This window comes from Nycticebus coucang, chromosome 14 (assembly GCF_027406575.1).
Source record: "Nycticebus coucang isolate mNycCou1 chromosome 14, mNycCou1.pri, whole genome shotgun sequence".
NCBI classification, from domain to species: Eukaryota; Metazoa; Chordata; class Mammalia; order Primates; family Lorisidae; genus Nycticebus; species Nycticebus coucang.
In genome coordinates, this window is record NC_069793.1 from 95,899,686 (window position 1) to 95,913,566 (window position 13,881).

Below are 13,881 nucleotides of genomic sequence, written 5' to 3' on the forward strand. Positions count from 1 at the left end.
TTTAATTTTGTTACTGCATTACTTGTTATTGTTATATTGTTATTATATTATTATGCACATTAATGAATTAAGTACATTTGTAAATGCATATATAAAGAAAAACCAAAGTAGATAACATGGACTTTCTTTAGCGCAGGCAACCTACAGAGATTTCTCAGGAGTACATTAAGTCCCTGGAAGTTTGTGGAAATCTTTGAGCTTGAGAGTGAGAAGCGTGATAAATCAAATCCTGTTGACTTGGGTCAGAAGGTAGGGCAGCGTGACCTTGGCCTGAGCTGGCCTGAGTGCTCTCACCTCCTGGCCCCCTTCAGACTCCAGGCTGTGTGCACTCTCTCCTTGCCAACAGGGGCCTGTCATTGTGATGAGTATGAAAAGAAGGGGACCACAGCATTCCCAAACTGGGAATGTTAAAACCAATATTTTATTTATGCTTGTTTATTTACTAATGTTCTTCAATGTACACTCTTCCTATATTTGCGATATTTTTTCTTTTAACAAGATTTTCCACCCTGTGGTCCTGAAAAAGTATAAACCACAGAGTTCTGAGGAGGGGGAAGTGGAGTTTGTCAAGGACAGCATGCAGTGGTTCTCAACCTTCCTAATACTGTAATGTATTTTCACTGTTGCAAAGGGGTCGCGACCCACAGGTTGAGAACCACTGCTACAGGGCAGTCAGTTACACAGCCAAAAACAGCAGCAGGGAGCTGGGACTCCAGCGGCGCCACACACACAGTATTTTAGGACAGTGGGGAGAGAGGGCCAAATGTCATGGAGAAAATGGCAGAAAGATGCTGAATGTTTGAAGGTCAGAGATAAAACCTACAATGCGAGATAAAAACCACAGAATGTCTCAGGTAACTTGATATTGATGAATAAGAAATACATATTGAGCAAAAAAATTCATAATGACCAATTTTCATGAATCCTATGTAAATTTTCGAACTGACTGCAAGAGTAGAAAGACAAAAAAAAATTGTTGGGTTAAGAAAAAAATTATTCCTTAGAAGAACTGTCAATCATTTGCCAATGTGAAAGTTACCTAAAATGAATGCTAGGCTCTGTTTGGTAAATGATTATGGCAAGGTTACTAGCGTTACTAGTTACTACACTTTTCACTGAGGTTACAGAATGTCATATCCTTCATGATTCCCTGCACCTCTAACCCAGGATTCTTAGGAATCAAAGAGGCACAGAGTCAGAGAAGACAGTGGGTACAGAGGGTGGTGTGTGGCTTAAGGGCCACAGTCTCTAGGCACAGAGGTCTTTACGTGACGGTGGTGATACCGCACTGGTAATACGTTGTTATTATGCCACTGCAGGATCAAGTGCACTCTAGTGGGTCAGGCACCTGTGGGATTATTGAATTTACTCATCAAGTGAGGAAGTGTGAATGAATTTACACACGTAGTAGAAAACCAGCTTTCTAATCCCTATACCTGCCGAGTCACCATTTATACAAATCATGGACAGTGTTAGTTGGCAAATAAAAATTAAATCTTCACCTGGCACTGTCTTTGGTACATTTTCAGTTCTTGTAAGAGCTTCTGATTTTCATCTTGTAACTTATTCCTGCTTAGCGCTATTTCACTCACAGCTGATTTCAATTTTTCAATAATGAACTCATCTCTTCCACTGGTATCACAACTGGGTTCTGGTTCACACATCAAACGAGGAATTTCAGAGCTGCCATCTTCTACACATTGTTTTTTACTATTTAGTTGAGTTTGGTAATTTTGTGTCTGTTTCTGAAAAATATGAAAACTATAAATCAAATGAAGAATATCATACTTAAGCTTACATAAAGTTCAAGAATGATAGAAATGAATTCGTAAAAACATCTTTAAATACATTACTAGATAACGGAAGTTGGCCCTTAATAATTCAGTCTCACGTTTGTTCTAAAATCTCAATTTCAGAAAGCATAAAGAGAGAGCGCATCTGTGTGACCCCAGAGCAAGGATGTAAAGTAGGAACGGGCATTAGGGACAGTGAAGTTCTATTAAGCAAGAAAAAAAACTCTAGAAGCCATAAAAAGAGCAAAATGATGAATTCAATGACACAATAGTTGAAAAATGTCTCTATAACCAAAAATAAATAAACAAAATAAAACACAATTAGATTATAGGGGGAAAGTTGTCAGTGAGTAAGTATTAACGGGGTTCATAATTCCTAATGTACAAAAACTTCTACATATTTTTAATAAGAAAAAGACAAGACAAAAAAAAGATGGGCAAAGTTTACAAATAGGCCAGTTCACAGAAAAGGAAATGAAAAAGGTTAAGAAATACATGAAAAGATGCTCAGTCTTACAAGTAGTCAGAGAAATACAAAGCAAAGCAAGCTATCTAGCCTCTCCAGGCAACTTGCCTGTAGGCAAGCAAATATGTGGTATTTAATGATACAACAACAATGAAATTGTTGATAGCCCCGCTGTGTGAGACATGCAGACTGAATTCACCATCACCGGTATTTCTTGCACTTGTGACTGTACTCACTGTTAGACCCACTCTGGTTATGTTACCTTAGTTGGCATTTCTGTCTGTAAATAGATTATATGCTTAATGGCAAACATACAAGTATTTAATCTCAACACTCTTCAAATTTAGAGGACAGTATTAGATAACTCACCTGAAATTGATTATACTTCTCAGATAATAATTTTTGTTGAGCATCTAAAGAAACCAGATGAGTCTGGTACAGTATTTCTTGCTTGTCCCATTCTCTTGACTTTGCTCTAAATTCCTTTTAAAAAGTGGGAGGGGGATCAAACATAAATTAAATAATATTAGTTATTAAAGCAGAATGAATTATTTCATTTGTACATCTTCATTCCGAGAAAAAAAAAGTAAGTTCATTCTTTACCTATTAGGAAAACAAAACAATAAAAAGTGTCAAATCACTCATGTTGGATTAACTATCTTCTCATTTTTGTTAGGAAATAGGCAATTCATTACTTAATCATTTAAATATGTACAAAGTCTCTCTGATAATAAGTGGTGATTACTAATGAGGGAGTTTCCAGCAATGTTTTTGCATCATCCAGTACTTTCGTTCTATTTCTTGACCCCTCCTTTCATTCTCTACACTTAGTTGCTAAACTTATCCTCTTTTTTTTTTTAGACGGGGGGAGTGTCTTGGTACATGGATTGTTATGGACTGAACGTTTCTGTCACTTCTCCCCCACCTATGTTGAAGCATAATTCCCAATGCAATGGTTTTAGAAGGTAGCATCTTGGAGAGGTAATTAGGTCATGAGGGTGAAGCCCTCATAAATGGGATTAGTGCCCTTATCAGAAGAGACATGGACGTCCTTGCTTTTTCTTTCTTTCTCACTACCATGTGATGATACAAAGAGCAGACAGCTACCCTCTATTTACCAGCAGGAGGGCCCTCACCAGAATCTGACCATGCTGGCACTGTGCACTTGGGCTTTCAGCCTTCAGAACTATGAGAAATAAATGTTTCCTGTGTAAGTAACCACATCTATAGTGTTCTGTTCTAGCACCCTGACCTAAGGCAGTGACTTTGTCACTCATTTACACAGGGAGGAAATGATGGAGAAGCTTGATAAAGCATACTCATTTCTTCAAGTTGTTGCTCAAGTAATATCATAGAAAATGATTGTCTCTCATAACTTAATAGTATGAGCCAAAGGAATCTTCACTGCATTTCAATTTTGCCTAGGCTGGCCACCATATCTTATCTTTTCTGTCCAGGTTTTAAGAAACCCAAGGGTAATAACTGTTTACTACTTTTGTATTGTTCACAGTGTCTGACAAAGTGCCAAGTATGACTTATATTCCATGAATGTACAAACAAAAATATGGTATATTATTAACATTTCCTAGAATTTAAACATTTCTCACTAAATTTTGCATAGAAAACAACATGGTTGGAAATAAACCCTATAGCTACCATGTGTCTATAGAAACATGACCATATATTATTGCAGATAGGAAAATGGCATGAATGTTTTGTTGTTTTCAATCATTAATTCAGTAATATTTATGGAGCACATAATACTTGCCAGGTACTATAGAGAGAAGATTTGGAAATATGTTATGATTTAAAACATTAAAAAGTCAACGAGTATATGGTAAATTAGGGAAATGTATATATACACAAATAGCTTTACAGTATGTGAAATACAATAATGATGACACACAAGAGCGTGCAGGGCAGGCTGTGATCACATTGCCTTCTTCCCACAATATGTCAAGTGGAACATAGTTCATACGGCCAGATGTCTGAAATGACTGGATTGTCTGAAAAAAAATTCTAATTTAAAGAGTGAAAAGTACATTTTTCTTAAAATGAGAACATGGCATTTCATATTTTCTATACAGAAATGATTTTAAAGAACATTTGAGGAAATTTTCCTTTTATAAATTCATAAGCCTTAAAACCATCAGTGAAGGAAGGGTATAAGTAAGTTTTTATAGTAATTAAAGGTGGCCTGAAATTGAGTGATAGTATCAAGGCTGGAGAAATGGGTAGACCTACATTAGATACTAGGGCCTCATGATGAGTAGACTATATTTACCAGGATAAATAGAGATGGCTATTTAAAGTTGTTGACCTTGATTCAGACATTCAAAAATACAAAAATCAGATACATGAAAACATGGTCTTCAGTAACAATGACACATTTACAAAACTAGGCTTTAGTAGAAAATAGGTAGCATTTTCAAATCAATGCAATCCAGAATAAAAATCTTTTGTTTACTTTTCATTTAGAAAGGAGTCTTTGGAGTTCAAAGTCAAAATCTAGGCAAAGTTGACATATCTTTTATATAACACAAATATTTAGCATCACCTACTGAATAACTGCAAATAATCTTGAAAATAAATATTCCCCAGCATGCTTTAGAGGCAGAAGCATTAATCTCAACATTCCTTATAAATGCTACAACAGGTATAAAAGAGGTCAAGAACAGCTGGAAATGTGTGTCACATATCAGCAGGTGCTTATAACAGTACTGGCTTCCTTGGCACAGTTTTCAAGGCTACCAAGTCAGCACAATATATGTAGAAATATGAAACCATGCAGAGACCCAGAGAGCTTCACTGGAGTTTTTATACAGACTGGAGATGTCAGCCTAGGTTGAGATCTGTAGGCTTGCCTAGACCTCCATACTAAGTTTTCTTTGGCTGGAAAAGCTTTTGAGCTTTCAAGCCTTTAAAGTTGAGAGTGGGTTAGGGTCATTAAAATCAGAGTGTAGAGTGATAGCTACCTTATTAGATTTTTTAAAAGCCCTCTGCTAAATATTGGGAGATGGTCCTTAGTGAATGCTGTATGTCAAGGACCTCTACCTAATAAGACGGTTTAATGTATAACAATTTTCATACCTACATAAAAGTAGAAAATAAAACAAACCCCCGTGAACCTTTTACCCAGTTTAACAACTGAGTTCTTTTAACAAGCTAGTTTTAGGACTATGATCTTTACTTTTTTTTTTTTTACTTTACTTTTTTCTGCTCTTAAAGATATTATAGTGCAGAAGGACTTATTGAAGAGTAAGATGAAGTATGAAACAAGCCAATGACAACTAGATAGGAGGACAAAGGAGGGGAGAGGCATTGGGCAAGGAGAAGGGGCAGATCTAGGCTGGAGTGGAAGTAAGAGAAAGGAGCAGATGAGAAGTTCCAAAGAGGACTCTATCCTGGGGGACTGGGAGGTGCAGGATCCTTACCTATCAATGAGCAGAAGACACTGAAGTCATTAGCCGAGGTTTAAGGTTCGAAAAGAATGAAAGAAATTAAATGTGGTAACATAAAAATTAACTTTGGGTCAGTTAAAACAGTAACTGCACAGTACAGGGGACCCAGCTAAGGTTGGGAATCTATACTAGAATCTTTACGCGGTTACGTGACTTGTAGGTTGGATGCTCAAGAATATAGGGAAGAAAAATAGCTGACTTGTTTTATCCAGGGTTGTAAAGTTAAGAATAAATGCATCCATGACATAATGAACATTTTTTTTTTTTAATTTTTTTCTTTTTTTTTTTTTTTTGGTTTTTGGCTGGGGCTAGGTTTGAACCCGCCACCTCCGGCATATGGGACTGGCGCCCTACTCCTTGAGCCACAGGCACCGCCCACGACATAACGAACATTTTAGAGACGGAAATTTTACAAGCCTAAGTTCTGGGTGATAAGGGACAACTTAATTAGAGTGGTGCTATGTCTTTAAAAAAAAAACCCTGAAACTTCAAGCCCTGTTCTAAAAACTGCTATGAGGCCCCACTGGGATTTAAGTAGCTAATAGCTAAATGGCCTTTAAAAGATTTATTAGGTATTCATTTTAACTGACCCCAGGGGTGTCCTTCAATTTCATTCAACAGCTGCAGTTTCTTTTAACTTTTATGTTGTTTGTTTATTTTTTCTTTTTTTGGCTCTCCCAAAATGCTGCTATATCAAAAAGATGTATACATCAAAATGATGCTTTAATTCACTAAGTGCCTGAAGGGAAGGTGCACTAAGAAGTGATTTGCAATAGTGTTTCTATCACAGCTGTACCCGCCACTGCCTTCCCTACAGACCAAGAGCAGACAACAATGGCAATCAATCCTTAACACAGATGCAGAAACTAAGAAAATATACGGCACTCTACCGAGGGCCATAAAGTGAGTCTCTGTCTCTACAAAAAAAAAAAAAAAAAAAAAAAAGAAAATATATCTCACCTCTAATTTCTGGTTCAAATTGCTCAGTTCAAAGGCTGTTTCTTCTTTGAGGTGTGGTAATTCTTTTCGTCGAACTTTGTTTTGTTTTATCTGGTGTAATCTCAGTTTTTCAAAGCTATTTGTTAGTTTGGAAAACTGTAAATAACAGAAAATGATGCTAACATTTTACTACGACTTGGTTTCTCATTATTTCTTGTGTACCTCTTTGAAAATTTAAGTGATGATTAGAAAGTGCAGCAGAGCTTAAATGTTCTGATTAGTGAAGACAGAACCAGTTATTAAAGCGGAATTACTGAAGCTGAACACAATTCAGCTTTGACGTAAACTTGAGACTTCATTAACTGCACATTAAACAATGATTCACTTGATAAATTGTTTGTTCAGTTTTATTTTAACTATATGTAGTGAAACTCACAATTTAAAAAAAAACAAGTTTTTTCTTTACTTTTATTTAGTGCCATCTTGTGTTGACAATTTTAATATCAGTAACTTGATCTAGGAAATAACCAGTTTAAACTTTAAGAAACTAGAATACATATTTAATTTCAAAGAAGCAAGCAACACAAACCACTTATTCATGTGGATATAAGTTTAAATAAATGTAAATACCAAAATTGATTTTTTTTCTTACTGATAATTCTTTTTGTAACTGTGTATTTTTATATTGTTCTGCCTACAAATAATAGATTAAACGTAGCATAGGATATCAACATCTGTGAGTAAGTTTTTATACTCACAAAGCTATTTTTAACCTTTTATGGTTTACGCTTTGTACTTTGAAATAATTATAAGTTCACAGGAAGTTGTAAAGTTATTACAGAGAAATAACAATTGTTATCTCAGGGCCTTTTTATCCAGTTTCCCTCAGTATTTACATATTATTGAGCTGTAATACGTCCAACCCAGGACACTGAACTTGGATCAATACATGTGTACAGTTCTGTGCCATCCTGTTACACGTGCAGTTTTATGTCCACAACCACAATCAGGATGTAGAACTATTCCATCACCACCAAGATCTACCTGATGCTGTCCCTGCTAGCCCTTTGGTCACCCTGGCCCCTCACTCCGTCCTCTAATCTCTGGCAACTTTTTCTTTTTTTCACCTCTACAATTTTGTCATATGGAGAATATTATAAAATAGAACCATACAGTATATGACCTTTTCAGATTGGATGTTTTTTACTCAGGTTAATGCCCTTGAGATCCATGTGTGAACCAATAGCTGATTCTTTTTTAGAACAGCTTTTCTTTTAAACAAACTACAGTTTGTTTAACCATATAGGGACATTTTGATTGTTTCTAGTTTTTGGCTGTTACAAATTAAACTATGAACAACTATGTCTACTGTTTTTGACATGTGGCATTAAAGTAGCCATTTCTGCCCTTTTTTTTTTTTAAAAAATCATGTTATTGACATATACTTCCCCTACTATAATATTCTCCTGAACAGAATTCCATAGCATGCACACACCACATTTTGTTTATCCATTCATCAACTGATGGATATTTGGGTTGTTCCATTTTGGATAATATAAATAATGCTACTTTTAACACTTGCATAAAGGTTTTTGTGTGGCTTTATTTCACCAAGCAGTGAAATTACTAGGTCACGTGATAACTCTAAGTTTAACATTTTGAGGAACAAACTGTCTTTCAAAACATCTGTATCATTTTCCATTCCCACTCACAACGCACAGGAGTCTCATTTCTTCATATCCCCACCAACATTTGTTATTTCATATTATTTTGATTATGGCCGTCCTAATGGGAGTGAAGAGGTGTCTCACTGTGGTCTTGGTTTGCATTTCCCTAGTGACTTAATGTGTTTATCCGCCATTTTTATTTCTTCTTTGGAAATGTGTCTATTCAATTCTTTGTCCATTTTAAAATTTGGTAATTTTTCTTTTATTGTTGATTAGCAAGTTATTTACATATTCTAGATATTAGTCCCTTATCAAATATGTGATTTTATATCCTTCTGAGGGTTGTGTTTTCACTTATCTAATAGTGTCCTTTGAAGCATAAGAGAGTTTTTAATTTTGATGATGTCAAATTTATCTAATTTTTTGTTGTTTATGCTTTTGGTGTCATGTCTAAGAAACCACTGCCTAATCCAAGGAGATGAAGATTTACTCCAATGTTTTCTTCTAAACTTTTACACTTAGATCTTTGATCCATTTTGAGTTTGTTGTTATTTATGGTTTTAGACAGGGGTCCAACCCAACCCTTTTGCATGTGGATATCCAGTTGTTCCTGCATCATTTGTTGAAGAGACTCATCTCTCTCCATGGAATTCCCTTGGCATCACTTCTGCTTTCTGTTGACTAATGTTTGTATGGTATATTTCTTTCCAACTCTTCACTTTCAACTTGCCGGCACAGTTATATTTGAAGTGAATTTGTCATGCTTTTTATTTACTCTTTTTTTTTTGAGACAGAGAGTCCTGTTTTGTCACCCTGTCTAAACTGCAGTAGCGTCACTGTAGCTCACTGCAACCTTAAACTCCTGGGCTCAAGTGATCCTCATCTCAGCCTCCAGAGTCATTGGGACTATGGCCATACACCCCACACCTGGCTAATTTTTCTATTTTTTGTTTAATTGGTGTATTTAGACCATTTCCATTTAATGCAATGATTGATATGTCAGGGCTGAAGCTTGACTTGGTTTTCTATTTGCTCTCTAGTCTTAGGTTTTCACTTTCTTGTCATCTTGTGGGTTACATAAACTTTTTAAAGGATTCATTTTATTTATAGTTTTTTTTTAGTGTTTCTCTTTGGCCTTTTTTATTGGTTGCCCTAGGTTTACACTTTATTTATATAATTTATCACAGTCTACTGGTGTTTGACATGTTGGTAGTTCTAGTGTAGAACATTACTTTACCCTGCTCTGCAATTCATAATACAATTGTCTTGTATATATTGAGAGCCATATTAGACAATTTTTTGCTATCGAAAAATTTAGAAAATAGAAAAATCTATTGCTCTTACTCATGTTTTTACTCACTCCAGTTTTTTTTTCCTTTTTTCCTGATGTTTTAAGATTCCTTCTTTATCATTTCTTTTTTTGTTAGGAGAACTTCCTTTAGCCATTTTTGTAGGGTAGCTCTACTGGTGACAAATACTCTTTAATTTTCCTTCATTTATGAAAGTTTTGATTTCTCCATTCCTAAAGAATATTTTTGCTGGACATAGAATTCTGGGTTGGCAGTTCTGTTCCTTTAGCACTTGGAATATGTTACCCCACTTTCTTCTTGCCTTCATGGTTTCTAATAATAAATCCACTATCTGGATTGGTTTTCCCCTATATGGAAGGTGTTAGACCTTTTTTGCCGCTACTAAGATTTTTCTTTGTCTTTAGTTTTTAGAATTTTGACTATCCTGTGCCTTAGCAGAAATTTTTTAAAAATTTGTTTATTCTGTTTGAAGTTCACTCAGCTTTTTGAAGCTGTAAATATTATTTTTTGCCGAATTCTGGAACTTTTCAGCGATTATATTTTTGGCTACTTTTTCATTCTCCCCCTCTTTCTCTTTTCCTTCTGGATCTCTGATGACACGAGTTTTAATCTTTTATTCTCACACTCCATGTTCCTGGGGTTCATTTTCTTTGAGTCTTTGTATTCAGATTTGGGAATTTCTGTCATACCATCTTCAAGGTCACGGATTCTTTTCCTCATCTTCTCCATTCTGTTCTTGAGACCATCCATTGAATTTTTAAATTTGATTATTATATTTTTCAGTTATAAAATTTCTAATTGGTTCTTTTTATCTCTTGGCAAAAATTTTCTAATTTTTCATTTATTTCAAGCATGTTTGTAATTGTGTATTGGAATATTTTTATAAAATGCCTTAAAATCCTTGTCAGATAATTCAAACATCTATGTTGTCTTGGCTTTGGCATCTGTTGATTGCTTTTTTTTTTCTTTTTTGAGACAGTCTCACTATGTCACCCTCAATAGAGTGCTGTAGCATCATAGCAACCTCCAATTTCTGGGCTTAAGAGATTCTCTTGCCTTAGCCTCCCAAGTAGCTTGGACTACAGGTGCCCACAACAACACCCGGCTACTTTTTTGTTGTTGTCCTTGTGGTTTAGTAGGCCTGGGTCAGGTTCGAACCCACCAGCCCCGGTGTATGTGGCTGGAGCCCTAACCACTGGCTACAGGTGCCAAACCTGTTGATTATGTTTCTCATTGAAATTGAGATCTTCCTGGTTCTTTTTATGATGACTGATTTTGATTTTCTGTTAAAGCTGGAAATTTTTGTGTATTGTTAGGAGATTCTAGGTTTTTATTTAAATATTGTGTTTTAGCAATCCTCTTCTGACAATTTTCTGACAGGGAAAATGGAGAGCCACCTCCTTACTGCTAGGTGGCAGTGAGAGTGCATGTCTTGTCTTGGCCTCAGCTGGGACGAGGGGAGTGCTCCTGTTACTGCTGAATGGGGGTGGGAGTTCAGGATCCCCACTAGTTGAAACTGATACCACTTTGGTTGGAGGGACATGAGTGCCTCTTATAACTGCTCCTCACATGGCCTTCGGTGGTAATGTAGTGGGGGTGGAGACATCTGCCACCACTAAGTACGGCTGCTGACTCCTCTGATATCGCCCCAGAAAGGAAAGGCCAGGCTCTCCACGTGGCCCCCACTGACACCATGGATTGGGGAGGGCCTGGTTAATGTCTAGTGATGATGAAAGTCTTGGCTGTCCACTCATTCTTCTCTGGTACTATCCAAGAAGGGGTTTCTGGGCTACCTTGTTATAGCTGGATAAAGGTGGAAATCTAGGTTTGCACTCAGCCTTTGCAGGCGGGTTGGGGCTGTAGGTTTTTCCTATGGTGTGTGGTTGGGGGAGAGAGGATGTTAGGCTGGCTGCTTCCTGGTCTTTTGGCTGAAGACAGAAGGCTTCCCTTGGCTTTCCTTGTGTTTGTTCATTTGTACCCATTGGGTTTCTGGTTTCTCTGTTTCCTGGTTTGGGATATGTAAGACAAACAGAATCCCAGGGAAGTCACCACTATGTCACTTTTTGGGTGCCAAGGTCCCAAGCTGAACTGTCTCTTTTCTTCACTTCTCAGAGTCTTCTCATGTTATTTTATAAACAATGTCAGGCAGGGAGTTTTATTTAAGCTGTATTTAGCAGGACAGGGGAAAGTATATCTACTTCAGAAGCAGAAGCTAAGTGCATGTATAAGTATACATTTAATATTATAGTTTTATAATGGCTAGAAGGAACATAAAATAGCCCCTTTTAAAGAAGGAAGCAGTTACAAGAGGGTCTCTCTCTACCTAAAAAATTCAAATATTATGATTTGGTTGTCTGTACCCTTACATTAACCTGAAATTAAAAAATATAATAAAAAACACAGAAAATTTAAAAAGAAAGAAGGAAGCAATTTCTGCAAGGAATCTTTGACAGAGTTAAGTTATTCAAGGCAGAGTTTTGGTAAAGTGTATCTGTAAAATGTTTTATGAAAATGAAATTATAAATAAACCAAGAATTTCAAAGAAGGAAGCAGTAAAGTGAGCGATCAGCAACAAAAACATTTTTTGTCACAAGGTACCATTTTGGGTTATAAAAGTGACACACTACTAGCTGTTATGCAAACCTAGTCAAGTACATAGTACTTTTCTCCTCCTCTTTTTCTCTCCTTTCTTCTTTCCTCCTTTTCCACTCTCTTTCCCTGTCTTCCTTTCTTTTAACCATAGAAAAACAGAGAAGCAGGAAACTGTAAACAGGAGGTTATTCTCTCAACAGTAATGTACTATTTCCAAAGTATATTCCATGAAACCCTTATTTACAGGACTATTAGTAGGCTTTAGTTTAAAAAATAAAAAGGTCAAATATCTTTAGAAAATGATGGCTTGAAAAGGTTAATTGGGTTTATTTAATGCAGGCTCTTTCACGGCCAGAAATATACTAATGTGAAGGGGAGGAAGAGTCTGAACTTGGTCAACATTAACTTAACTTAAATATCATTTGTTTCACAGAACAAAGTTTTGTGAAACCACTATAAAGATAATAAATATTAGGCTGGGCTCACACCTAGGAGGCTGAGGAGGTGGATTCCCTTAGCTTCAGCGTTTGAGAGCAGCCTGAGCAAAAGCAAGACCCTGTCTCTACTAAAAATAGAAAAACTAGCCGGCTGTTGTAGTGGACCCCTGTAGTCCCAGCTACACAGGAGGATGAGGCAAGGGGTTCACTTGAGCCCAAGAGTTAGAGATTGCTGTGAGCTGGGGCACCATGGCACTCTACTCAGAAAAAAGATATTAAATATTATTATTTTTTTGCTTAGCATTGAAAACTAGTCATAAGCCAAATATTAAAACAGAGCTGCAAAGCATCAAATGGCAAGGATTCATATAGTAACTAACTATATGGCCCACGACGGTTTTTTTTTTAGAGATGAGGTCTTGCTATGTTGCCCAACCCAGTTTCAAACTCCTGGGCTCATGTGATCCTCCTGCCTCAGCCTCCTAAGTAGCTGAGATTATAGGTGCAAGCCACCTCACCCACCTGAGGTCTCAAACTTTTTAACAGAAGAACTAGGGGTGGGGGAGGAACAAACTGAAATGAACCATTAGGTAAACAGTGACTGAACTAGTTAAAAATAATTCAGAGATAGTACTTAACTTGAACCATTAGGTAAACAGTGACTGAACTAGTTAAAAATAATTCAGAGATAGTACTTAACTTGAACCATTAGGTAAACAGTGACTGAACTAGTTAAACATAATTCAGAGATAGTACTTAACTTCTATCTAGATTTCTGTATCTTTAAAAATTATTCCAGATTGTGATCGCTTTGTTTACACTGAACAATTATCATGATTTAATACTTATGTTTTTGTTTTATAGCTGCACTTTTATAGAAAATGCCAAATTTGATTAATTGCTAAATGCCTAAAAAATCATATATTATTTCATAACTCAAGCTACCTTTTAGTGGCAGTTAAGTGAACTGCAGGTAAAATGTCCGGGTAGACTAAGAGCTAGTCCTGAACCTGTCTGTTAAGTGGCATCCGGAGTTTCACATTCCAATCTTAACAGCTGAATTCTCTCCCTAAAAATGTACTTAAAGAGAATCATTAACCTCTTTGGGCTCCTTTAACTAGATGATCATATATGAAATCTTTTCACTTAAAAAAATATTGATTGCAAAGTAAAATTTCATAACCAAACCATGTTTCTTATTGATTCATTTACAAGG

General features: G+C 36.2%; 1 protein-coding gene across 4 annotated transcripts in view; it reads right to left on the minus strand.

The window, feature by feature from the left end:
• DEUP1 (deuterosome assembly protein 1) overlaps positions 1-13,881 on the minus strand; it is a 128,377-nt gene that overhangs the window by 67,143 nt on the left and 47,353 nt on the right. For 3 of the 4 annotated variants that reach the window (XM_053560538.1, XM_053560537.1, XM_053560540.1), the window contains exons 5-7: positions 6,681-6,815; positions 2,629-2,742; positions 1,503-1,745 (exon numbers count right to left, since the gene is read on the minus strand). In XM_053560538.1, coding sequence (XP_053416513.1) covers positions 1,503-1,745; positions 2,629-2,742; positions 6,681-6,815 — 492 coding nt within the window. The remainder of the gene's footprint in view (positions 1-1,502; positions 1,746-2,628; positions 2,743-6,680; positions 6,816-13,881) is intronic. The other variant, XM_053560539.1, reaches the window with a different exon arrangement.